Source organism: Canis lupus, chromosome 7 (assembly GCF_048164855.1).
Source record: "Canis lupus baileyi chromosome 7, mCanLup2.hap1, whole genome shotgun sequence".
In the NCBI taxonomy this organism is placed as follows: domain Eukaryota; kingdom Metazoa; phylum Chordata; class Mammalia; order Carnivora; family Canidae; genus Canis; species Canis lupus.
Window position 1 is genome coordinate 71,459,378 of NC_132844.1, and position 22,323 is coordinate 71,481,700.

The 22,323-nt window shown below is 52.3% G+C and overlaps 2 protein-coding genes and 1 non-coding gene across 6 annotated transcripts; all 3 read right to left on the reverse strand.

Moving 5' to 3' along the window:
* Nucleotides 1–609: 609 nt before the first annotated feature.
* Nucleotides 610–15,397, reverse strand: PRRC2A (proline rich coiled-coil 2A). Of its 4 annotated transcripts, none has more exons than XM_072833755.1 (31): nt 15,253–15,397; nt 13,244–13,418; nt 12,571–12,748; nt 12,111–12,210; nt 11,943–12,015; nt 11,490–11,633; nt 11,183–11,334; nt 10,948–11,027; nt 10,657–10,799; nt 10,265–10,355; nt 9,955–10,171; nt 9,044–9,548; nt 8,446–8,636; nt 7,890–8,187; nt 7,240–7,450; nt 5,174–7,036; nt 4,537–4,811; nt 4,202–4,332; nt 3,867–3,996; nt 3,687–3,772; nt 3,292–3,525; nt 2,995–3,135; nt 2,807–2,878; nt 2,522–2,689; nt 2,245–2,327; nt 1,868–2,078; nt 1,674–1,772; nt 1,320–1,532; nt 1,109–1,203; nt 919–1,009; nt 610–800 (listed from the first exon to the last, which is right to left on the reverse strand). In XM_072833755.1, the coding sequence occupies exons 2-31, from the start codon at nt 13,353–13,355 to the stop codon at nt 660–662; spliced, it is 6,528 nt and encodes a 2,175-aa protein (XP_072689856.1). In that variant the 5' UTR covers nt 13,356–13,418; nt 15,253–15,397; the 3' UTR covers nt 610–659. The 4 variants fall into 4 exon arrangements, with proteins under 4 accessions (XP_072689856.1, XP_072689855.1, XP_072689854.1 ...); XM_072833754.1 differs by having other exon boundaries at nt 1,674–1,775; XM_072833753.1 differs by having other exon boundaries at nt 2,522–2,701.
* Nucleotides 12,929–13,059, reverse strand: LOC140637445 (small nucleolar RNA SNORA38). The gene has a single exon (XR_012034559.1). It is a non-coding gene; the product is annotated as a small nucleolar RNA SNORA38 (small nucleolar RNA).
* Nucleotides 15,398–20,411: 5,014 nt separating the features above from the next.
* On the reverse strand, nt 20,412–22,240 carry AIF1 (allograft inflammatory factor 1). The gene is made up of 6 exons (XM_072833756.1): nt 22,083–22,240; nt 21,830–21,891; nt 21,687–21,753; nt 21,276–21,317; nt 20,922–21,084; nt 20,412–20,617 (listed from the first exon to the last, which is right to left on the reverse strand). Exons 1-6 carry the CDS (start codon nt 22,105–22,107, stop codon nt 20,533–20,535), a joined length of 444 nt encoding a protein of 147 aa, XP_072689857.1. The 5' UTR covers nt 22,108–22,240; the 3' UTR covers nt 20,412–20,532.
* Between the last annotated feature and the right edge of the window lie 83 nt (nt 22,241–22,323).

A 22,323-nucleotide genomic window follows, 5' to 3' on the forward strand; every position in this document is an offset into this window, starting at 1 on the left:
GCAGGCTCCATGCCGGGAGCCTGATGCGGGACTCCATCCTGGGACTCCAGGATCACGCCCTGGGCCAAAGGCAGGCACTAAACCACTGAGCCACCCAGGGATCTCCGGGACTCTACCACCTTGCTGGACAAACCAGACACTGGTTGACAACCCAGTGGGATTTTTTCTACCCTTGAGATAAACACCAGAGCCCCAGACACACGACGGTAGACCTGTGGCACCAGCCTAGCCACCAGCTGCAGACTGGTAGCCAGCAGACCTCACTCAATGGCATACGAATCATTCACCAGTGAAGGCCAGCTCTAATTCCCAGCCCGTGAGACTTCAATATACAACAGAACAGATTTGAGACCGCTTGTTAAAACATCATTGGGGGGAGTAAATTCCCTAAAACCTCTCTACAGATCCCTGAGCACTATACTGCCAGAAGAGATCAAAAACCAACCCATCCCCAAAATCATTCCAGAAATTTTTTTTAATCCTTTTATTACTCTTTTTTAACAAACGGCCCCAGGGATAGGGGACCAGGGGAGGGGGGTGGAGGGGAAGCGAGGCCCCAGCCCCACAACCCCTCCCCACCCACCCCATTCCCCCATTCCCCCTTATATATTTATAATCTATATACAAGCCCCGGGGGGTGGGGGGCAAGGGGAACTCCCTCAGCGGGATGGGGGCAATCCAGGCTCCTTGTCCCCTCGGGACCCAGGCTCCTCTGCCCGTCGGGAAGGCCCCTCTCGAGAAGGTGGCCCCGTCCGCTCCCAGGGCTTCGGCATCCAGCGCAGGGCATCTGGTGGAGAGGCCTGGGGAACAGGCACATGTGCAAAAATAAGTCCTACTGGGATGCCAGGGATGGAAAGACAGGAATTCAGATGGTAACTCTTGGATTCAGACTTGGGGCCACAGGGGTCTTTCCTTCACCTGCTGGTAGAGGTCGATGCGCTGGGTGCGGAAGACTCCACTGTAGGTAGAAGGCGGGGCCTTGAGACGGGAATTCAGGCCAGAGAAGGACCTAAAGGAGAAGGGTGTCTGAGGCAAGCCTAACCTGCTCCCTGGTCCCCTAAGAAAGCCATATGGATGGGTAATCTGCATCCCCACACCCTCCTCTTGCCTTCCAGATGGGGGAGTACGTGATGATCCAGGTCCTGCAAGGTTGCTGCTCAGTTTCCGATAATCCTGGAAGGGCTTTAGTTCCACTGGGTGCAGCTGAAAGAAAAAAAAATTCATGAGCCTCCTGCCTTTCAACCCAATTGATCCTGAGATACTGAATCCCCACGCCTAGCTCTTGGGAGATCCCTAACACTTCAGTTCCTGTACCTTACCTCTGCTCGCCCCAAGCTAGGGGCAAAAGGTCTCGCAGGTGAAGGCAGCACCCGAGTAGCAGGAGCAGGTGGGGGTCGTACAGCCAGGCTGGGGGGCTGCAGAGCAGGGCCCACAGGTAACAGAGAAAGGGGCGGTGGGGCAGGAGGTGGCGCTGGTGGCAGGGAGCCAAAGTTCACCACAGGCAGCTGTGAGTCCACCATGGGTAGAAGCATCTACAATAAGAAATACAGGTGATGAGGGAGGGGTGTCGAGGGCAGGAAAGAATATCAGAAAACCAAAAATACAATCAGACAAATAAACCAGAGATTGAATAGAGAAACAGAATGAAGGGTGAGTGGCAGGACAAAAGTTACCTGCTGGGCAGGGGCCCCTGAGGGGAGGAAGCCACTTTGGCCACTGGGTTGCAGAGGAGTAGAATAAAAATCCGAAGGGGATGGCAGATCCTGGCGCACCTGCTGGGGACAACAGGGAGCAATGTCAACTGCCCCAAAAGCATCCCCCCGCCACCCCTAACCCCCCAAAAGCCCAGCACCTGCCCATCTCTCACCTGAAGCAAAGGTGGGTCGGGCAAAGGGCTGGGGCAGAAAGCTGGAGAGTACAGGAAGGAAGGTGGAGGGTACAGGATTCCTCCAGCTGGCAACTTCCCCAGCTCTGTTGCTTGCAGTGCAGAGAAATCCAAAAACTGGCCCTTGACAGCTACCCCAGAAAGCAGTGCTGAGGGGGGCGCTGGGCCCGGGGGGAGGTACAGGGGCTGTGATCTGAAGGGAGGCAAAATTTAGGTGCAGAGGAAGGAGTCAGGAAGCCCGAATCACTTACTCCTTTGTTCTGAGCTAAAAGTCTACCAGCTTCTGGTACCCCTGAAACAGGCCTCCCCACTGAAACACAGTTCATTTCCTTCTGAGATCCACAGGCATCCAATCTTACCTGTAAGGGTGAAGAGAGGGTGTCCCAGGACGAAAACCTCCATTGTTGGGATGTAACTGAGAGTCTATGGCTCCTCCCGAGACCTGCGGGAGGGGCAAGGCTGGAATAGCTCCAGTTTTTCTGGTCAAGAAAAGACTGCCCACCCCACCTACTACAGTAAAAGCAAGAAGCAAAACAAAACTATAAATGTTTTACAACTACACAAATTGGAAGATTGGATTTTGAGGGACAGCAGGCAGAAGGGGTTCATGGGATAGGAAGCAGGCAGGTCACTTACCTGGGAAACGGGAGGCCCGGGACTGCTATAGAAGACCTCTGGGTACAAGCGCTGGCCTGAGGAGCTGGGCTCTGGGCCACAGTGCCCAGAGCCCAGGTTCTTGGATTGTGGCTCAGCCGAGGCAGAAGCACTGGGGAGCAGCTCCCAGTCTCGGGATATGGGGATGGCCTGTAAAGAAGCCTGGTCAGAAGCAAAGTCAGCTTCCCTGACGTCCATCGAGGTCACACCCAGCCATCATCTCCATAACTGAAGACCTTTCCACCAAGCTCTCATTGTCCCACTCACCTCGGTAACTGATGCTGCTAGCTCCTTCTCTGCTTTTAAACTGTCTCCTACCACTAGGCGCAACTCTGAGTCCTGTGGTAGTGATGCAAAGGAGATCATTCTGTGGTTCAAGATGCATATCCTCCACATCCCACCTCCAATCCTTTCCTCCTCTCCACCCAAGGTGCTCAGATCCTGCCCATGCACACCTTGTCACTGGTGCCAAACTGGACGGGGGGACCAGGTCGATGGGATGGCCGGAGGGAGCCAGTCTCTGGGCCTCGGTCTGTACGTTGCAATCGTTCTGTGCCAATGGGGCCGGGGGGCAGAGGCTGCTCCCGGGGCAGCTCCTGGGTTGGGGAAGTAAAGGAAATTTGGGCAAATGAAGGAATGTCCAGGACACACAAGAACAGGAAGGAGGAGAAAAACATAAGGCCAAATTCAGAGTCTCAAGAATATTCCTCTTTTATCTTTTTTTTTTTTTTTTTTTTTTTTTTTTTTTTTACCTTTCTGTCCCCATCATGGGGAGCAGGTGGCCGTCTCCTAGGAGGTTCAGAGGGTTCAGAGCCAGGTGGACCCTCACCAGGAACAGCATTCAGGGATGAGGGGCCTCCAGGCCGCTTGGGAGGCCCCTCTGCTGCCCCCTTGAGTCCTCCATCAGGGGAACTTCGCTGGCTGCAGGGACCTGATGACACCTGAGAATCCCCACTCAGGTCCACCCCACTGTCAGACTGACTCATCTGAGAGGAGTGGAGAAGGAATCAGTTAAGTCAAGGTGGAAAGCACCCTAATACCTGACTGATGTTTGACAAATAACACAACTACGTGACTGCATAGCCCGGACACCCAGAACAGGTGGAGAAGAATCCCAGCTCTGATACTCCCTCCCATTGTCACTTACTTCTGTTCCAGCCACGTCCTCGAAAGGGCTCAGGGGTTCCATCCAGGGTTCCAGGGAGCCAGGCCGGTAACTATTCCGGGTAGTGGCTGGGAAGAGGACCAGACAGAAGTGAGAGACCATCCCGAGGCTGCCCTCTTGGCCCTCTGACAGAGCCCTTCCCCTGCTACCACTCCATCTTACCAGTATGTAAACGGTTCCAGATGTGTGGGGTCAGGGCCTCTGTCCCTGTATCTCTGCACTCTCCCTGAGGGCCTGGGCCCTCAGGCTTGGGGCCCAAGAAACCAGAGCTATGAGAAGGTGGCAAAGATTCCTAAAGGTGAGGAAAGCCAGAAACAAAACATGAATGAGGTGGGGGCCGGGGACTGGAAGAGCCTGGGCCGGAGTGAGGTATGGGGCAGAAAGGGACTAATACTGAGAATCTGGGGTGAGGACACAGAGATGAGAACAGGACAATGGAGAAAAGACAAAAAAGGACTATAGAGCAGTAAAGCACAAGCTCAAGCTTCATCCCTCACCTCCTGCAGCAGCTCTGGTTTTCTGGGAGGCCGCTCCCGTCGTTTTGGGGGGAAGGGATTAACCCCGGCAGAGTCCCGGGGAGTCCCGCTCACCCCCCTCACCATCAGCCCTGGCTCCTCGAAGTGGGGGTCTGGGAAAAAGGCAGTATCTGTCAGCTTCTACTCTGCGCTACCACTGAGCCTAGCCTTTCCTGCTACTTGGCTCCCAATCTTTCCACCCTTGTCCAGTACAGGCACCCAGCGTCAAGGTCCCCTGGCCAGACTCTTCCCCCTCTGCCACCGGATCTTCTTCCCTGGGGATGGAGACATTCCTGCCCTCGGCCCCTCCAGCTTACCTGAACTAACGCTGTTGTTGTTAGCGGCCCTCTCAGGGTCATATCGGGTTGGGGGCCGAGTGGAGGGGCCTTGAGGGGTCTGGGAAGGCCCAGGCTTGGGCCTTGGGTGGCCCACTGGTGCAGCTGCACTCCCCTGGCGGCTGCTGAGTTGGGCCAGAGCCTGTTGGATGCCAGCGGGGTTGCTGTGGATAACTTGGTCCAGGCGGAAGACAGCAGAACTGCTGGAGGGTGGAGGAGGCAGAGGAAGCCCTGGGGGCCGCTCCTCTGGAGGTCGGCTGAAGAAAACGAACAGAACTTTAGCTAGGATATTTCTGGAATTGTTAACTCCTTCCCTACCAGTCAATCTTATAACCCCTTCCTCTTGCCTGTTAAAACCCAGGTGTTCCCAACTACGTCTAATGAAATCCTTGTGCCTGGAGCTATACGGTGAAAAACAAAGAACAGAAAAGACACGGTTGCTCCTGACTCAATCAACTGCTTTCCAGTTACTTTCCCTAGACACAGGTGTTTGGTGCCCAGCAGCCCCTGTGCCCTCACCCTCACATATCAAACTTCACCGCAATCAACTGAACCTTCCCTTCAGGTTCTCTCCCCTCTTCCACCTTAAAAATAAACTGAACAGCCTGTCCCTACCCACCTCCGGTTCTTGGGAGAGGGCCAGCTCCTCTTATCCCCTCGCCCTGGGCCGGTCCTTCCTCCAGGTCCCCCACCACCTCCTCCACTGCTGCTGCCACCACTGCCAGCTTTGTTGCCTGGGCCCGGGCGCCGGTTCTGCCTCTCCATGCCTGGCCGCTGACTTGAGAAGCTCCGCTTGCTCAAATCCTTGGCTCTCTGGCTCAGATCTCCACGGGACACGGTTGAAATGCCTGGTCCGGTTCCACCTCCGCTGCCCCCAGGAGTTCCCACACCTTTGGGGGTCAGCAGTGCTGGTGGGGGAGCCTCCTTGTCCCCCCGGCGCTCACCGGCAAAGTCGCTGCTCTCTGATGCAGTCTCCCATTCCTCATTAGCTTGATCAGAGTTCTGGTTTGACAGATCAGGAGATTTGGCAGCTGCCCGGCGAGGGGGTGGGGGCACAGACACTGTTGTGTGTGTCTCCTCTGCTCCAGAGCTGGGGGCTGGAAGGGCTAAGGAAGAGGCCTTGCCCTCTGCCCCTCTGGCAGCATTCTCTCGTTCCTGTTTCAGCCTCCGGAACCGAGGCGGTTTGTCCTGCTGCTGAGCCCTCCCATGCCGCCTCCGTCGGGGCCGTTCTCCGTCTTCCACACCCATACCCATGTTGCTGCCTCCACTGCTGCCTCCCCGGGTCACGGGGGACAGACGCCCTGGGATCAGCTTCTCTTTCAAAGGCTCCTTATTTGGTGGCAAAGGAGCTGCTGGAGGCTTCTTGGGAGCCAGGGACTTGGTTGGAGGGCTCCAGCCTGGACAAATGGGTGGAGGGGGCCGCCCTCCCCCTCGCCCCCGGCGTGATGGCACTCCTCTGGGAGTGAAGACGCGCCCACCTCGGGCAGTCGAAAAGCGGGCTGGGGCTGGTGAAGGAGGGGCTCCTGATGGTGGAGGAGCAAGAGAGACTTGGGTGAGCACTCTTTCCTTGGTGGGGGGAGCTTCCTTGTCTGAGGGGGCCAGATCGCTCTCGTGGGTCTCACTGCCCGTTTCTGAACCCCGCTGTCGGCGCCGCTTGGGGATCTCTTCGTACTCTGAACCCTCGCTTCGCGTCTCGCTGGCAGTGCGACCTCGAGGAGGATGGTTCAGTCCCCCTGCTCCACCTCCACGCCCATCATCTCCCCGGAACTCTCGGTAACTGCGGAACTCTCGGCTTCGGGCTCCCCGTCCCCGGCCCCCGTAAGTCCCCCGAAAGCCCCTCCCCCTGGCAAAATACTCGCCTCGGCCCCGGCCCCGACAAGAGGCAGGACCCACTCTTTCATAGGAGTAATCCCTCCGAAGCCTAGGGGCAGGGGAAAGATTCCCACTAGGTGGGGTCTCCTTGGGGACCCCCATCTTCCCCTTTGCCGTCTTAAGGAGCTCTGGCTTTGGAACCTTGGGGCTTTCATCACTCTGCTCCAGAGGCTTGGGAGACAGCTCTTCAGCTTTTGTAGGTGGTAGGGGTTTCTTTATAGGCCCAGCCCGGCGGGGAGGGGCCCCTGGTTCCTCTGGAGGGATCCCACGACGACTGCTGCCTGGGCGAGGGCCCCAGCGGGTCTCAGTGCGGCTCTCTCTGCGAGGTGGGGGGGGGCCTTGGCCTCCAACTCCTCGGGCAGGCTTTCGGCTGGCTTCTGTCCCCATCAGCTGTGGAGTCTCCTCCTTGGGGGTATCCTTTTTGGGTGGTGGAGCCTGTATCTTAGTGGCTTCATCACTGCCTGGGGGCCAGGGGAGTGGACGGGACCCTGGGGGAGTGGGTTCATCCAGAGGGAAGCGAGGGATTGGGGGCCCAGTGGCTCCATTCTCAGGAAAGCCTGGATAACTGGCCAGATAGGGTGGTGGGGGAGGTACTGGAGGGGTCTCACTCCTAAAAAGGGACACGCAAAAAAATGAAAATTAAGTAACTTAGAATGAGAAAAATCAGAACTAGGTAGAGAAAGAGAACACTATTAGTACCCCAACACTCCTCTAATGTTTATTCCTGTCACCTAACCAATAATCCCAAGGTCCTCTTTTCCTAGCCCAAATCCTTTCACTGGCAATGCACCCACTTCCACTGCTCAGACTCACCGCATCCCCTTGTCATCCTCATCGGCAGCCTGGCGCAGTGGGGAGGTAAGCGGGCGGGGGTCAGTGGATGTGGTGGTGAAGACATCTCCTACCCAGGCCAACTTTGGATCCACTGGTGGGGTGCCCCGATCCCGTAAGAGGGGAGGTGCATGACGCTCAAATGGCTCTGAGTTTGAACCCCCACTGTCTGAGCGCTCTCGGGGAACTAAGCCTAAGAAAACAAGACGGACGAGAAAGCTAGCCCTCTTCTATGTGATAGGCCATCCAGCTCAAAAAGCATCTCTCCCCCCATCTACTTCTGTTAGTCACGTCGACGTCTACTCCTCCAGCTCTTACTCCCTGCAAGTCTGGTCCTGACATGCTCCCCTGAAAGTGTTATCTGATACACTCAGCTTCCCTATGAATGAATTGATGATCACTTCTTGGCCTTCTGTCTAAAATCAAGTGTATGAATGAATCAATGAATTGCCCCCCCCCCCAATAAATCTGGCCAATGAAAGCCCCCTTTTTCCTTCCTAAGGCCATTCCTGAAACAAAGAGCAATCTCAGCAACATTAAGCACACACCCTCCCTCCTTACCCAGGGGCCCTTCGTCCACAGCAATTTCCTGGGACTGCAGCGTCCCCTACCCACCCCTCAAAGGCCCTTACCAGAGGGATGCACACCAGGAGGGTAGAAGTCCAGAGGGGGCCGGCCCTGGAGGAGCCGGGGATCCACATAAGGAGGTATCATCATCCAGCGGGGATCAAAGTTCATCGGGGGCATGGGTGGGGGCCGGCCCAAAGCACCTGGGTACAGGGCCTTGGGGGGTGGTGGCGGAGCCTGTGGAGCTGGCACAGCCCCCATGGTCACAGGTTGCGGTGGTGATGGTGGTACCGGAGCAGGTGGAGCAGAACCCTGTTGATGCTGCTGCCACTGCTGCTGTTGCTGCTGCTTCAAAAGCTGCTCCTGGGGAAAGACAACAGAGGCCATCAAAACCCTTGCCTCGCCCCTAACAGAAAAAACCAGCCCAGAAACAACGCTAACACACAGACGTAACAAAGATCAGGACTCAAAAAAATAAAAAATAAAAGATCAGGACTAAATAAAAGCCAGGATGACACACTGGAGACAGTAATAGTAGAGGGATTCAAGCTGACACCTTAGAACAGGTACACATGGAGCAGGGAGGGAAATCGCTCTTACCAAGGGAAAAAATGCTCTCACCTGCTGCTGTCGCTGGAACCGTGGTGGCAATGACTTCTGGTATTTGGGGTAGCCCAAGCCCTGGCTGGGGGGCTGTCGGGTGGGACCGACCCCATCACCTTTGGGTTCCACCTTTGGGGCAGGGGTCGTGGCAGGAGAGGGAACCTCTTCTGGTTGTTCAGAACCCTCTTTTGAGGATTGTTGCGGTTCAACTGCATCGACAAAAAGATAATCAGAGTGAACGAGTTTGTGGAGAGACCTGCCACAAAACACCTCCAGGCACTCAACTCTAGAGCACCCTCTCTAAAGATAAGCGCTTACTTCAAGAGCCAATGATGATGGAGTGAACTTCCCAAAAAACCGCCAAAACAGACACTGTCTTCAGTCTCACTCCATGCTAACCTAATGGCAAGTGCTTCAGACCACTACTCATCCAGGAATGCAGATAGTAAAACCTTTCCCACCTTAGATAGATACCCACACGCGCAAAGGGACTCCTTTTCTCTGCCACTGATAATCCAATAAACTGAAACAACTGCCTCCCATCCATACCACCTGCACCCTCAGCCCCAAGAGAAAAGATGTGACACCTGGTAGTACCCTATCCCCATCACCATACCTGGGCTGGCTTCGAAGCTGCCACTGCTGGCGCTACTGGTACTGCCACCACCACTCACCAGGGTGGGAGCTGGAGCCACACCTGGAGTGGGGGTGGACTGGAAAGGGGGGGACTGTGTCGGCTCTTCTGGTTCTTTCTCTGGTGTCGGGGCTGGTGCGGGTGGAGGAGCTGGAGGTGCAGAATTTTCTTTGGGGACTGCAGGTGGCTGAGCTGGGGCAGGAGCAGCAGCAGCAGCAGCAGCAGCAGCAGCAGCAGCAGCAGGTGGGACAGCAGGCTCTGCTTTGAGCCGCTTGTCAGGTGCCCCAAACTTCTCATCAAGTCGCTTGAGCTTTTCAGCGCAGGCTGCCCGGCGCTCCTCCTGCATGCGACGCTCTTCCTCTTCACGCCGGCGCCGGGCCCGCTCCACGGCCAAGGAGATCTCAGATGAAGATTGTTTTCGCCGCTGCCGCCAGGCCTCATCCTCATCTTCAGGTGCTAGGGGCTTGCAAGGAGGGCCCCCCCGATCCTGTCAATGGGCAGACCCGTCAGGGCCAGAGGTATCAGTCATCAAGTTTCTTATCTTTGTCACATACTGATCAACTGTCTCTAGCTGTAGGGGCAGGAACTGGCCTTGGGTTGGTGGCCTTTTTGGGTAGGGACCAACTTGTCCTATTCTTACTTCTTCGCTCCTTTCAGAGACCCAAATACCCAGGCCTCGTTTTTCCTCACTAGCATCCCAATTTCTTTTAATCCAGAATCCTCTAACACCAAAGAGGCTCCAAACCTTTTCAGAGATGCTCCACTGCTTTACACTTCCTGTAGCCCATTCCTGACCCTCCCTCCAGCTTTCTCAATTACTAGTGCTTCAACTTCTCAGCCGACACTCCTCTCCCACAACTGACCCTTCTCAACCCCTCATTGTAGACACTCACTGGGTAGTCCCCAGGGGGGCCCCAGTTCCCGGCGGGGCCCCGGTGAGGTGGGGGTGGGGGAGGCTTTGGGGCAGGAGGCCCCGGCTCTGTCTCTGGAGGCCGAGAGGTCTCTGCCCAGGCCGTCTTGGGAGGGGGCAGTTCGCTGCCGGGGGAGTTGCCCTTTTTGCCATCTGCTTCAGGGGGCCGTTCCTCACCAGCAGCTGATTGGGACTCCTTGCTGTGAGGAGACCAACAGTGGAATTAAAATCAGTTAGAAACCAGCTCCTTTAAGAGGGTATTACTGCAAGAGAAACTGAGCCCCCTAACTCACTGGCCCTCAGCTCCCTCCTCATCAGAGTCTCGCCCGTCTTCCTCATCGCTGAACTTGAGCTTTTCAGTGTAGTCAACCTCTTCGTGGGCCCCTGTGGGGGGAAAGTGAAAACTGATAACCCAAGCATTCTGTTCTCTAATCTCATAACTTTCGGAACACAGGAAGGGGTCTAATATTACACAGTGCGATGCACTCCCAACACCAAACCCCTCTGAATGAAGCCACAGTGTGGGTCTTCGCGTTCCCATATCTCAGTTCTTTACCAGAACTTGGCTTTCCGCCATGTGTCTGCCCTACCCTTCAGCGTCTCTTTTTCTCCCACACAATCCCCTGTTTACTCATCAGATTTTGCCTTTTGAAACCAAAACGTTTCATCCTTCATATGTACTAACCTGCCCAACCATCATCATTCTCCTGGTCCAACTGGTCAAACTCTTTGAGATTATCCTCTTTGAGAATCGAAGGCCGACCCACAGGCTCTACAAGGCGCATTGGCGGCCCTGAACCCCGAGGACCCCCCACACGGGGGAAACGGCTGTGTGTGAAAAGACAAATGGAGAGAGAGTAAAAGATGGCATGTTATAGAACCACATACAAGACTCAGCCTCTAGGCTAGAAGACCATCTTCCTTCCTAAGAGGCTTCCCTTGTCTCCAACCACAAGCCCAGACCTGGATTACTCACCTGGGCCCATCAGGAGTAGGGTATCTGTAAGGCCCCTGGGGTCCATAGGGCGGAGGAAACGGGAGATATGGGGGATACATCTGCAAAAAGGCCCAACAGTAGCTGCTTAGAGGGACAAATACGCAGCCAGCTCCCTAAACCTGTTATCCTCCCTGTCCCCTTCAAAGGCTAAGTCCTAACTGCTAACTCTCCAGCTTCAAGTGCAACCACTCCAAAATAAGATATGCACACTCACGAAGGGCGGCATCATTCCGCGGTAGGGAGGGAACTGGGGCGGGCCCGAAGGCTGTAGCGCCCCCCGGGGATCATGGCTGTGATGAAGTTTGGAGTCTGGGCCCTCCAGCTCATCAGGGCCACGCCCGCCTCCGTCCCTCCAAGTTGTAGAATCTGTATTTTGAAGAAGACAAAGAAGAACATAGCCAAAAATGATGAGGAACAAGGTGAATAAGCCAACACTTAGCTCTGAGATGGACTAAGGTATTGTTCTGGGCAAAATATAACCACCCACCCCCCAATTCAACTCCCAAATGGCAACCACTCACTTTGGGGGCGGAGGCTTGGTCCGGGCCCAGACAACTGTTCGGCAGACTCCCTTTCCTTGGCAGCCTTGTCCTGGTCGCCAGCCGCCTGCAGGGTCGGAAATTCCTCTCGAGAGAATCGTGACAGTAGGCTTGATGCCCTTCCACCTGTTGGCGTGCAGAACAGCAAACCAAAAAAAAAAATCACATTTACTGAGAAGATACTAAAAAACTGAAGGCTGATCAGTACCAAATCATCAAATTTTTTTCAAACTCATGCACTATTACACTGTGTATTCATTCCCCAAGAAACAAGGTCAGTCCTGGGATACCCTCACCCTCGGCTTACGTGATCCATGAAACTGAACATGAGGACCAAAATTTAGCCAGAGGACTGAAAACACTTTGCTAAAGTGAGTGAACACTCCTGCCTACCACAGTGCACAGAGCAAGCTCCCCAAGCAGCCCTGCACTCACCATCTCCATGTGCTCCATGGGTGACGCTGGCTTGTGCCCAGGACTTTACCCCGCTTGGAACCGAAGGAGTGTTCTGAGGAAGCAGAGAAATAATAAACAGCGATGTGGGTATTGGAACTACAAACCGTTCTAGCCACCAGCCCTTTGATGCCATCCAGTTCCTCATACCTCGGGGGCTGCTGCGGGTCGTTTCTGTTGGTTGGAGGCAGGCGTCTGTGAAGCCGGCAGTGGCTGCGATTCCGGCGGCTGAGCGGTTGAGGCATCGGAACTAAGAGGATAGTAGAACAGAAAGATTATCTGGAACCTGAGATGCCTCCCCTACTTCTCCAATTGGTGGAGGACAGAAAGTAGACCCAAGCCCATGTGTTATTATTCGCAAGCACTTGTGACAAAATACTATAACCTAGTCACCCCACATACAGTGTCATCTGTTTGTTGTTTTCCTTCAACCTGACACAAAGCTAAAAGTGTCATTCCTGAGACCTCTAATGGGAGCCCTCGCATTGCCAAGAAAGGAGCTTCCCTCAGTCTCTGGAGCTTAGGTGGCTGGGCTAGACTAGTCTCCGATCCATCCTGAAGTTCAAAGTTAAAATACTTATCACTCTGGGTCCCCCAGGCCTCTGTCTACCTCTTGGGGTCGGACTGCTCCTGTTTGCTTGCCCATCCTGTTCCGTCTTTCGGCACTAGTGAGACGTTGGGGTCATTGCCTTTGTTCTCAGCTTTCAGGCTTGGAAGGTTGGCTGGGGGTGGCATACGCCGGGCAATGGCAACTTTCCCGAGACTCTGCAGGCCATGGCGAGGGGCAACTGGAGAAAAGATGGGGAGGGTAAAAACACCCCAGGTGGGTGATCTGACAGTTTCCTACCCTAGGCCCCATTTATACCTCAATATCGTTACCAACTTCTCTTAGAAACCACTCCTGCCTCTGTCCTCAGCAATCTCTGAAATTCCAGTGGAAACACTAAGATGCATTACACTTGATACTTCTCTGTTGGATGGTTCATCTTGAGCCTGCAGGGAGCAAGCTGGCCCCAGACTTCTCCAAGTCCACATTTCTTTGCCTCCAATTCTTACATGTCCAAAGACAAGGAACTACAGACATGCCTTTGTAGGAGGGTAACTGGTGTCCATCCAAAGCCCAATGTCCCCTATGGGACCCAAGATAAAGCTGGAAAGTCTTTAGTAATCCTCTAGTCTTCAGATACTTGTACCTCAACCGTTTCCCTTCAAAGAACTTTAAAATGTATGCCCCATTCATGCCCAGCCTTTGGGAATTAGGAACATCTTAGGAGGACCCTCACCAGCAGGTTTCTGGATCTCTAAGGACTTGCCCTTATATGTATCAAACAGGTTGAGCGAGGAATACTTCTTTCCATCCTTCCCCTTGGCAGTCGGCCCCGAGCGATCGGACATTGCGCTGGAAGCTCATTGAGTATGTTGGGTCCTGCAGGCACCTCCCCCAAAACGTGCCGGAGCCTGTGGGCCAGACACAAGGTGTTTCAGTCTCTGCTTCCTTTACTGACTCCAAGAGAAATCCAGATGCTCCTTTTCATTTTTCATTACGGGCCCAAATATGTGGCCCTCTGTCTTTTCCTCTAGCCTAATTCAAACTCCCCAGTCCCTTAAAAGCAACTCCCACAGAGCCCAAATGCCATGGTTCCTCTTCCCCCCAGATACCTCTTGCCAAGGAAATCCAAATAAAAAATCCAATATCCTCCTAGTAGTATACACTCTTTTTTGGTGCCAGCCTATAAAAAGTAGCTGCTGCTTCATTATCGCAAGTAATAATCCCTTCTCCCTCCACAAAAAACATTCCAGAGATGTATGATAAAACATGGCAAGTCCCAGTCCCAGAGAAAACCAGAAAGAGGCATAGGAACTCCATCCTGCAAGGAACAGAGCTTTCAATTTCTGACTTATCAGACACCAGCTCCCTAACTGTGCCCTTTCCCAGCAGCCTCACTCCCATCTGGGGAGGTTTGCACGAAGGTATGCCAGGAGTTTAACGATTTTACAAGCTTGCTCAGTCAGACTGGGGGCTAGTGGCAGAAAATTCCTCATGGAATTGGGGCTCTATATACTTCCAAGCTACAGAACCCCAAGTATTTGGAATATTCACTCCATCTTTTCCCACTTGCCCCCATCCCAGCTCTTGGAAAAAAAAATCTGGTCTCCAAACGAAATAAACACTGGTGGGCTCTGGCTTACGCTATGCAGATTTGAGAAAAACAATACATTATGGAGCCACCTCAAGCACATTGTAACCATGGGGCCAAAGCCAGAAACTACTTCATTTTCCTACCCTCAGTAAGAATGTCCATCAGCAGTCATTTCTCTCCCCACTATCCCTTCCTCCCTAAGCAGGCCGAACTCTGCATCGTCAGTCGGTTCCTGAGTGACCAGGCATTCATTTATAGGAAGGAATGATGTACAGGAAAGACATGGGAGGTGGTGTTAAATCCAGGCAGGCCCACGATAAAAACTCGGTAAAATCAGGATGAAAACCAAGAACTTTAAAATAGGTAAGATGAAGGAATGGGGGTTGCCGTGTAGGTGCTGAAAGACTCCAATCTTTGGAGATAAATACATGATGGAAAAGGTTAGGAAAATGGTGGAGTAACACTAATAAAAGATGACAACACGAAAGCAGGTGAGAAATCATACACTCAACCAGAAATGGTAAAGAAAAGATACAAAGCAAAGTAAGAAGGCAATGTCAAGAGACCCAAGAAAAAAAGGGGGGTTCAAATAGAGAAGAGAAAGGAAAATAAAAATAGGGAAAATACAAAAGCAGAGAAAGGCTGAAGAACGTAGAAAGCAACGATGTAGGATAAAAGCAGGGTTTTAGGGTGGGAGTGACTCGAGGCGAAGAGGGGCGTCAAGAACGGGGAACCCGAGCACTGGGTGATGGGAGGGTGGCCCAATATGGAGGAAAGGAGACGCTCCGAGGATCGTCGGGCGCGGCCCACCAGAGTGGCGGCGAGGAAGGGGACCCACAGATTGGGGTGAAGAGGCTAACAGTGCAGCTAGGAGAGGGGAGCCAGGGGCCCAGGAGAGGGGTCGCCCCATGAACCCGGGAAGGCGGGTGGTTAGGGGCACGCCACGGACTCTGGGTGAGGGGTTGGAGGTGCGGGTACCAAGCTGGGGTATCAGAGGGGGAGGGGCAGGCAGGCCCCGGCAGCAGGAGGACAAAATGGCGGCGGCTAATGGCAGCTTCTCCTCTCCCCCGGCCCGCCGCCGCCGCCGCCGCCGCCACCGCCACCGCTCCCGCGCCGGAAAGGGGGGTTAGCACTCGGCTCCCCAGACTCACCTGGCCGGGTGCGCGGGGGTCGGGGACCGGGGCCTAGGGGCTCCCCGAGGTGGGATGGCGGTGGGGCGGGGGCGGATGGCGGCGGATGGCGCCGGGTTCGGCTCCTCCCGTCTCCCTCGCTCACTCCGCGGCTGGGCTCCGACTAACGGCCCATCCGGGCAACCGCCGCCCCCGGGAGCACCCCCCCCACCTCCCGCCTCCCTCGGCGCATGGCACGCCCCCTGATTTGCATAAAGGGCGGGGCACCATCTTCCCTAGCCTCCTTTACTTCGAGGGCTGTCCTTAGTTTTTTTTTTTTTTTTTAAAGCAAGGCGTGCGGAGCAGGCACAGGTTATTTGCATAAAAAGGAAGGACTTTCAGGCGCTAGGACGCCGGTTGGCTAAAGAGACAAGCCCCCGGCGTCAGCCGTTAAGAGGCGTAGAGGGGGCGGGAATGCAGTGCCGGTCGTCCCGGCGGTTAGGGCGCAGGATTTGCACGACGAATTGAGGAGGGGAAGGGGCGGGGCATACGTCGTGTGTTCGTGGAAAGATGAGAGCTGAGAGACGTAGGGACGCGGAGAGTGGAGGGAAACGATGCAAGGGTAGTAGAGCTTTCGGCGGAGTAGACGGAGCGAAAGCACCGGGCGGAAGGGATTAGCAGCTGGGGGGCGGAGCTTACGTAACCAAGGAAGAGTCCCAACTCACGCGTCCTTTCGCGAGAAGTGAAAGCACGGAGAGGCGGGACCTTGTAGTTATTAAATCACGTCATGCAAATGAGGTGGCTAGACGGCCAATCCTAGGGCCCAGGGGCGTGGTCGTCGGCCCCCGGCTTGGGAGATCTTCTTTTGCTAGTTCTATTTATTTGCATAATACGTGCAAATCATTTGAACAAAGATAGGATTGGAACGACCTCTTAATCAACAAATCGGTAGCCCATGAATAAGACACATTTAATTTTATAACAGTTTTCCTGAATATATTTGTATATCTGGTACTGCTGGCAGTTCGTATTCTCTTCACAATGGGTTTCATTCTACGAAATGTGCTAGTTCCCTCCTTTGTCTTCTGTTACTGTACCCCAATCAGACCTGCTACCCATTCCGCAGATGGTTCGGCAACTATGTTTCGAAGGCCCCGGAGATACCCGCAATATGTTATGGAAGTAGAGGAACAAAACCAGATCCTGCTTGGAGAGGTTCAGAGATGATTCTAGAAAAACGTGACTCTTACTAAGATATATGAATAACTAGTTAGGATTTACCCAAGTTTGAGGAGACAGTGCACAGCTCAGGCCTAGTGAAGTGGTGATGAGAGGCATGGTTTTAGGGTCCCGTGCCTAGGCTGGTGTGACTAGATTAAGAGACTGCCTGAGAGGAGAAAAATTAACAAGAATCAGATAAAGAATTTTATCTTGAGGCTTATTAAGATAGTTGAGATGACTTCAGTTCTTAAGCATTCAAAATCATTCCCTTTTCCCCTCTCCCTGGTCACCTACCACAGCAAAATTTCTTGCAAGAGTTATCCATAGTCACTGTCACCAATTTCCATCCTGTCATTCATTCTTAAACCAACTCCAGTCAAACCTTCACCCCAATCTTTTACCACTTGTGTGTGGAGGATATCAGTCTCCTGACTTGAAATAGCATTCATGTGGTAATGACTCCCCACATGCATACCTTCACTGCAGACCTCTCTCCCAAACTCCAGACTTGGATACACAGCCATGTACTTGACACCTCCTCTTGGGTACCTAATAGATCATATCAAATTCAGTACGTCCAACACTGAACATTTCATCTCCAGACCTTCAAAACATTTTATTTTTAAAAAAGATTTATTCATGTGAGACAGAGAAAGAGGCAGAGACATAGGTAGAGGGAGAAGCAGGCTCTCCCCAGGGAACCTGATGCAGGACTCGATAGATCCCAGGACCCTGGGATCACAACCTGAGCCAAAGGCAGATGCTCAACCACTGAGCCACCCAGCCATCCGGGCCCTCTGATTTTATTACTCTCCCTACCTCTACCAGGCATATCACATCTTGGAGCCCTTTGATTCTCTTTCCTCCACCAAGTTGACTCTTCCCCCAGAAACCCCCATGCCTCACTCCTTTACCTCCATGAGGTCTTTGTTCAGTGTTGGTCATCTTCTCAGTGAGGCCTACTCTGATTGCTCAAAATTTTAATTTTCCCTGCCCATCCTGTTACCCCTGATCCCCTTTAACCTGCTCTACTTTATCTTCTAATATCATACACATTTTATTTTTTATTTTTTTATCATATACATTTTAAATGATGTTTGTCTGTCCTCCTCCCACACCATTTTCCACAATAGTATGTAAACTTCACAATGGCAAGGATCTTTCTTTTTTGATTTATGATAGTCACACACACACACAGAGACAGAGGCAGAGGCACAGGCAGAGGGAGAAGCAGGCTCCATGTACTGGGAACCCGACGTGGGACTCGATCCCCGGTCTCCAGGATCGCGCCCTGGGCCAAAGGCAGGCGCTAAACCGCTGTGCCACCCAGGGATCCCGGCAAGGGTCTTTGTTTTATTGACCCTCATATCCCAAGCACCTATGCCCAGTAAACGATTTTTAAAGTCTTTTTTATCAAAAGCATATTTTATTGATCGATTGATTGTTGATAAATTGTCACAAACTAAGCAGAGCATGTAGCCGAAAATAGAACCTTAACTAGTACCATGGAAGGCCTCCAGAGGGCCTCTTCCCGTCACTGCCCTCCCTCAAAACTAACTACTATCTTGAATTATAACAACATATATTAGTTTTACCCATTTTTGTACTTTATACAGATGGAATTATATCATAAGGGTCCTCTTGTGTCTATCTTCTTTTGCTCAACATTACACTAAGGAGGTTCATCCACGTTGCTGCATGTCGTTGTAGTTTCTCGTTGCTGTATAATAATGGTCTGATGTATGAATAGAACCTAATGTATTTATGCTGAATGAATGAGTGTTTTAAGCTCCAGGTCCTTTGTATCCTCCTTGGTATCACCAGGGTTGTTGCAAAGATTAAGAGAATTAATACATAGAAGGCATTTAGGATAATACCCAGTATAGAGTGGACTCTCAATAAGTTTAGCTATTGATTTCATTATTTTCAGATATTTTACCCAACTTGCAGTGATCTTTTCCTCATCTGAAGTCCTATATAGTTACTGTAGCACTTTTTAGGAGGCCAACCTGGCATCACCACTGAGAAGAGCCAACAGTCTGTCCTCAGTATGTGAAACAAGCTGGGCTAATTGGATTATCTCTTTCCAGAATGTCAGGAAATCTGAATAGTATCCAGTGACTGGAGATGGCTAGAGTTAATTCATCTGGACCTGTTGGAGGAAAGGTCCAGGAATAGCTTCACTGAAATTTTAGGAACTCTGAGGTTCCTGCCTTCCCTGAGATTGGCCTTTTAATTCTTTCTGCCATCCAGGGTTTCTTTTTTTTCTTTTTTTTTTTTTAATTTTTATTTATTTATGATAGTCACAGAGAGAGAGAGGCAGAGACACAGGCAGAGGGAGAAGCAGGCTCCATGCACTGGGAACCCGATGTGGGATTCGATCCCGGGTCTCCGGGATCGTGCCCTGGGCCAAAGGCAGGCGCCAAACCGCTGCGCCACCCAGGGATCCCATCCAGGGTTTCTGTATCCCCAGTATCTGTTCTCAATATCCTCCAAATACAAGCCCCCTCTCCCTTCATTAGATTCAGTTTCTGCAGCTTGTCCCCTAAAAGGACCTCCATGACTTATTTAACACTTGAATTATCAGGCTTTACTCAATAACATTAGTTCTTTTTTTTTTTTTTAATAACATTAGTTCTTTTTTTTTTCATTTATTTATGATAGTCACACAGAGAGAGAGAGAGAGGCAGAGACACAGGCAGAGGGAGAAGCAGGCTCCACGCACCGGGAGCCCGACGTGGGACTCGATCCCGGGTCTCCAGGATCGCGCCCTGGGCCAAAGGCAGGCGCCAAACCGCTGCGCCACCCAGGGATCCCATCCAGGGTTTCTGTATCCCCAGTATCTGTTCTCAATATCCTCCAAATACAAGCCCCCTCTCCCTTCATTAGATTCAGTTTCTGCAGCTTGTCCCCTAAAAGGACCTCCATGACTTATTTAACACTTGAATTATCAGGCTTTACTCAATAACATTAGTTCTTTTTTTTTTTTTTAATAACATTAGTTCTTTTTTTTTTCATTTATTTATGATAGTCACACAGAGAGAGAGAGAGAGGCAGAGACATAGGCAGAGGGAGAAGCAGGCTCCATGCACCGGGAGCCTGACGTGGGATTCGATCCCGGGTCTCCAGGATCGCACCCTGGGCCAAAGGCAGGCGCTAAACCGCTGCGCCACCCAGGGATCCCGTTTTTTAATAACATTAGTTCTTTCATCCATCCACCCATCCATCCATTTATTCAAGTTTTAAACATTATTGAGGGCTTATGATATGTCAGTCGGTGGTGTGAGGTCATATCATCCCTATTTTCTGATGAAAGACTCAGAGAGGCTTAGTGATTTGTTAGGTAACAAAGACTAGTGATGGAGAATATTGGTTCAAGATAATCCTTCTTTGGGGTGCCTGGTGGCTCAGTCAATATAGCATATGACTCTTGATCTTGGGGTTGTGAGTTGGAGCCTCACGTTGGGTGTAGAGATTACTTAAAAATAGTAAAATCTTTTTAAAAACAGAGATAAGGGCAGCCCGGGTGGCTCAGCAGTTTAGTGCCACCTTCAGCCCAGGGTATGATCCTAGAAACCCCGGATGGAGTCCCACGTCGGGCTCCCTGCATGGAGCCTGCTTCTCCCTCTGCCTGTGTCTCTGTCTCTCAGTCTCTGTGTGTGTGTGTGTGTGTCTCTTATGAATAAATAAATCTTAAAAAAAAACAAAAACAGAGATGATCCTTGCTCTTCCCCATGGGTCTGGGCAATATTTTTTTTGTCTGTACATGTCCTTTTGTCCCATCTAAATTCCTTGAGATCCAGACTATCATATATCTGGAATCTCCCTTGGAGTATAAAACCATCTACTGTAGTTCACACGTTACAAAATTGTGGATGGATTGCTCATATCGGCAAATCCTTGCTGCTTTTTCGTCAAAGGTGCTTCACTTCTTCCCAAACCCAGGAAAACTATCCCCGCCAAATGGAGACCAAGCTAACTTGATCTGAAGAAGGATAGTTTATTTAATTTAGTGTACCTCCGGCTCACAATTCTGTGTCCTTTTCTATGTGGAAGTCATTAGAAGCCCCATAAATCCCACCACATCTCCCCTACCACAATTCAGGGCAACTCAGAGATATCTTTCTTAGCTGGGGGACCTGCTGGCTTCTCCTGTTCTCTTGCTTTTTCCTCGTACATCAGGATTCTGGTTGAGATAGAAAGAGACAGAGGGATCAGGGGTCAGTCTTCTCGGGATAATAAATCTCAGGCTGCTGTGAAAGTCTGGAAGAGGATAGTGGTCATTATGGTAGGGGGAGGGGGAAGAAGAGCAAGGATGGCAGTGCTGGGGGTGTGTGGAGACCAGAACAACAGATAGGGACAGGAATGTGGAACGGTCCCTCAAAGAAGGAAAGAAATGGACACTGAGTAATGTGTAGGTGAGCCTGGGGATGGGGGAGGGTGGAGGAGAAAACAGGTAAGCATAGTAGAGGTTGAAACTGGACTCTCACATTTTTAGGATGGCAGATTTCTTGCCCAACATCATCTTGAGAAAGTCAGAGTAGCTGAAGGTCTCCCCAGAGCTGCTGGAGACCTCCCTGATTAATTTCTTGAGCTCCAGATGGGTCTTGGGGACACCAAGTTTCTCCAGCATTCGCTTCAGGGCCATGATATCTAGAAGCGCAAAAGGAGGGTGGAAGAAGGGAGTCCCTCTCTCTCTCTCTCTCTGTCTTTACCCTCACATTTCCATTCTAGTTCCTCTTCTAGGAGCTGGACCCTCTCCCAAACCACCAGGAATGTAGCACTCCAGGGGAGACCTCCCTCTTCCTGGGTCCACACACTTCCCTGGAACACCCTTTTCTCACCGATATCTCCGTCTCCATTTAGGTCAAACTCCATGTACTTCTCTGGGTGAGGGGAGAAAGCAGATAGGGTAAGTGCTGGCTGGAGGGTCTCAGGCAGGAGCAGGGCAGGGACTTGAGAAAGGGGCTGCTGACCTAGCACTAGGTAGGGGAAGACATGGAAGGGGGAGATGGGGCAGGCAGGGTAAGTGCTGGATGGCTTGAGGGGCCCTATTAAGATACAGGGAACCAGAGAGGGTGCTGAGAGGGGCAGCCCAAGGGAAGAGACTGCAACCAGGAAGGCAGGAGAGGCAGCCTCTCTTTTCCCCACCATACATGTAGACTCTGTCTCTGCTGTCCTTTCTCTGTTCTTGAGGAAACTGTACCCTCCTCACCCCCTACCCCCCATCTCAGCCCCTGCAGTTTTCCCCTCACTCTTGAAGGCTTCCAGTTTGGAGGGCAGATCCTCATCACTGCTATATTTGGGATCATCCAGGAATTGCTGTGGGAGAAAGCAAGAGCCAGGATAGGTCCCCTGGTTCCCTCCCCCCTCTGGCCCCCTTAGATCTTCCTTTTACCTTGTTGATTTCATCCAGTCTGTCTTCCTGCTGGGCCTTCAGGAGCCCGAAGGCTTTTCCTCCTGAGGGGGCACAAAGGTTAATGTTTCCTTACCACCCCCCATTACCCATCCCTCTTCTTAGCCACACACTGGCCCAGGGTCATCACAATTCTGCCCTCCTGGGCTTGCTCACAACCTTCCTGCCCCCGCCCCCCAGGTCTGTCCATCTCCTTGCCCTCATTTTAGGTGCTGCCTCTTCTACTTTTCCCTACCCTGTAAATCCCTGGTTTGGCTCATAGCTCAGCAGATGCTGATGGAGAGGCCGGTAGACAGGTGGATAGAGATCAAGCCAGTGCTCTCCGTCTGCTGGCTTTCCTCTCCCATCAGCCTGCTTTGAGCCCTCCCCCTAAACTTCCCCTTTCTCCTCATTCCCTCCTCCTCCTGTCCTAGGCCTCACTTCCCCCTCAGCTTCTGCTGACAGAGCACCCCAGGAGCAAGCGGCCGGGAGGGGGG

Coding starts and splice junctions, on each gene's coding strand:
- PRRC2A (XM_072833752.1), bottom strand. CDS start 13,355: ATGTCCGATCGCTCGGGGCCGACTGCCAAGGGGAAGGATGGAAAGAAG. Junction 10,800..10,947: donor CCTACTCCTGATGGGCCCAG/GTGAGTAATCCA, acceptor TTTCACACACAG/CCGTTTCCCCCGTGTGGGGG. Junction 10,172..10,264: donor GAGGAGGGAGCTGAGGGCCA/GTGAGTTAGGGG, acceptor GTCTCCTCACAG/CAAGGAGTCCCAATCAGCTG.
- AIF1 (XM_072833756.1), bottom strand. CDS start 22,107: ATGAGCCAAACCAGGGATTTACAGG. Junction 21,754..21,829: donor GACTGGATGAAATCAACAAG/GTAAAAGGAAGA, acceptor TTTCTCCCACAG/CAATTCCTGGATGATCCCAA. Junction 20,618..20,921: donor AAATCTGCCATCCTAAAAAT/GTGAGAGTCCAG, acceptor TATCTCAACCAG/AATCCTGATGTACGAGGAAA.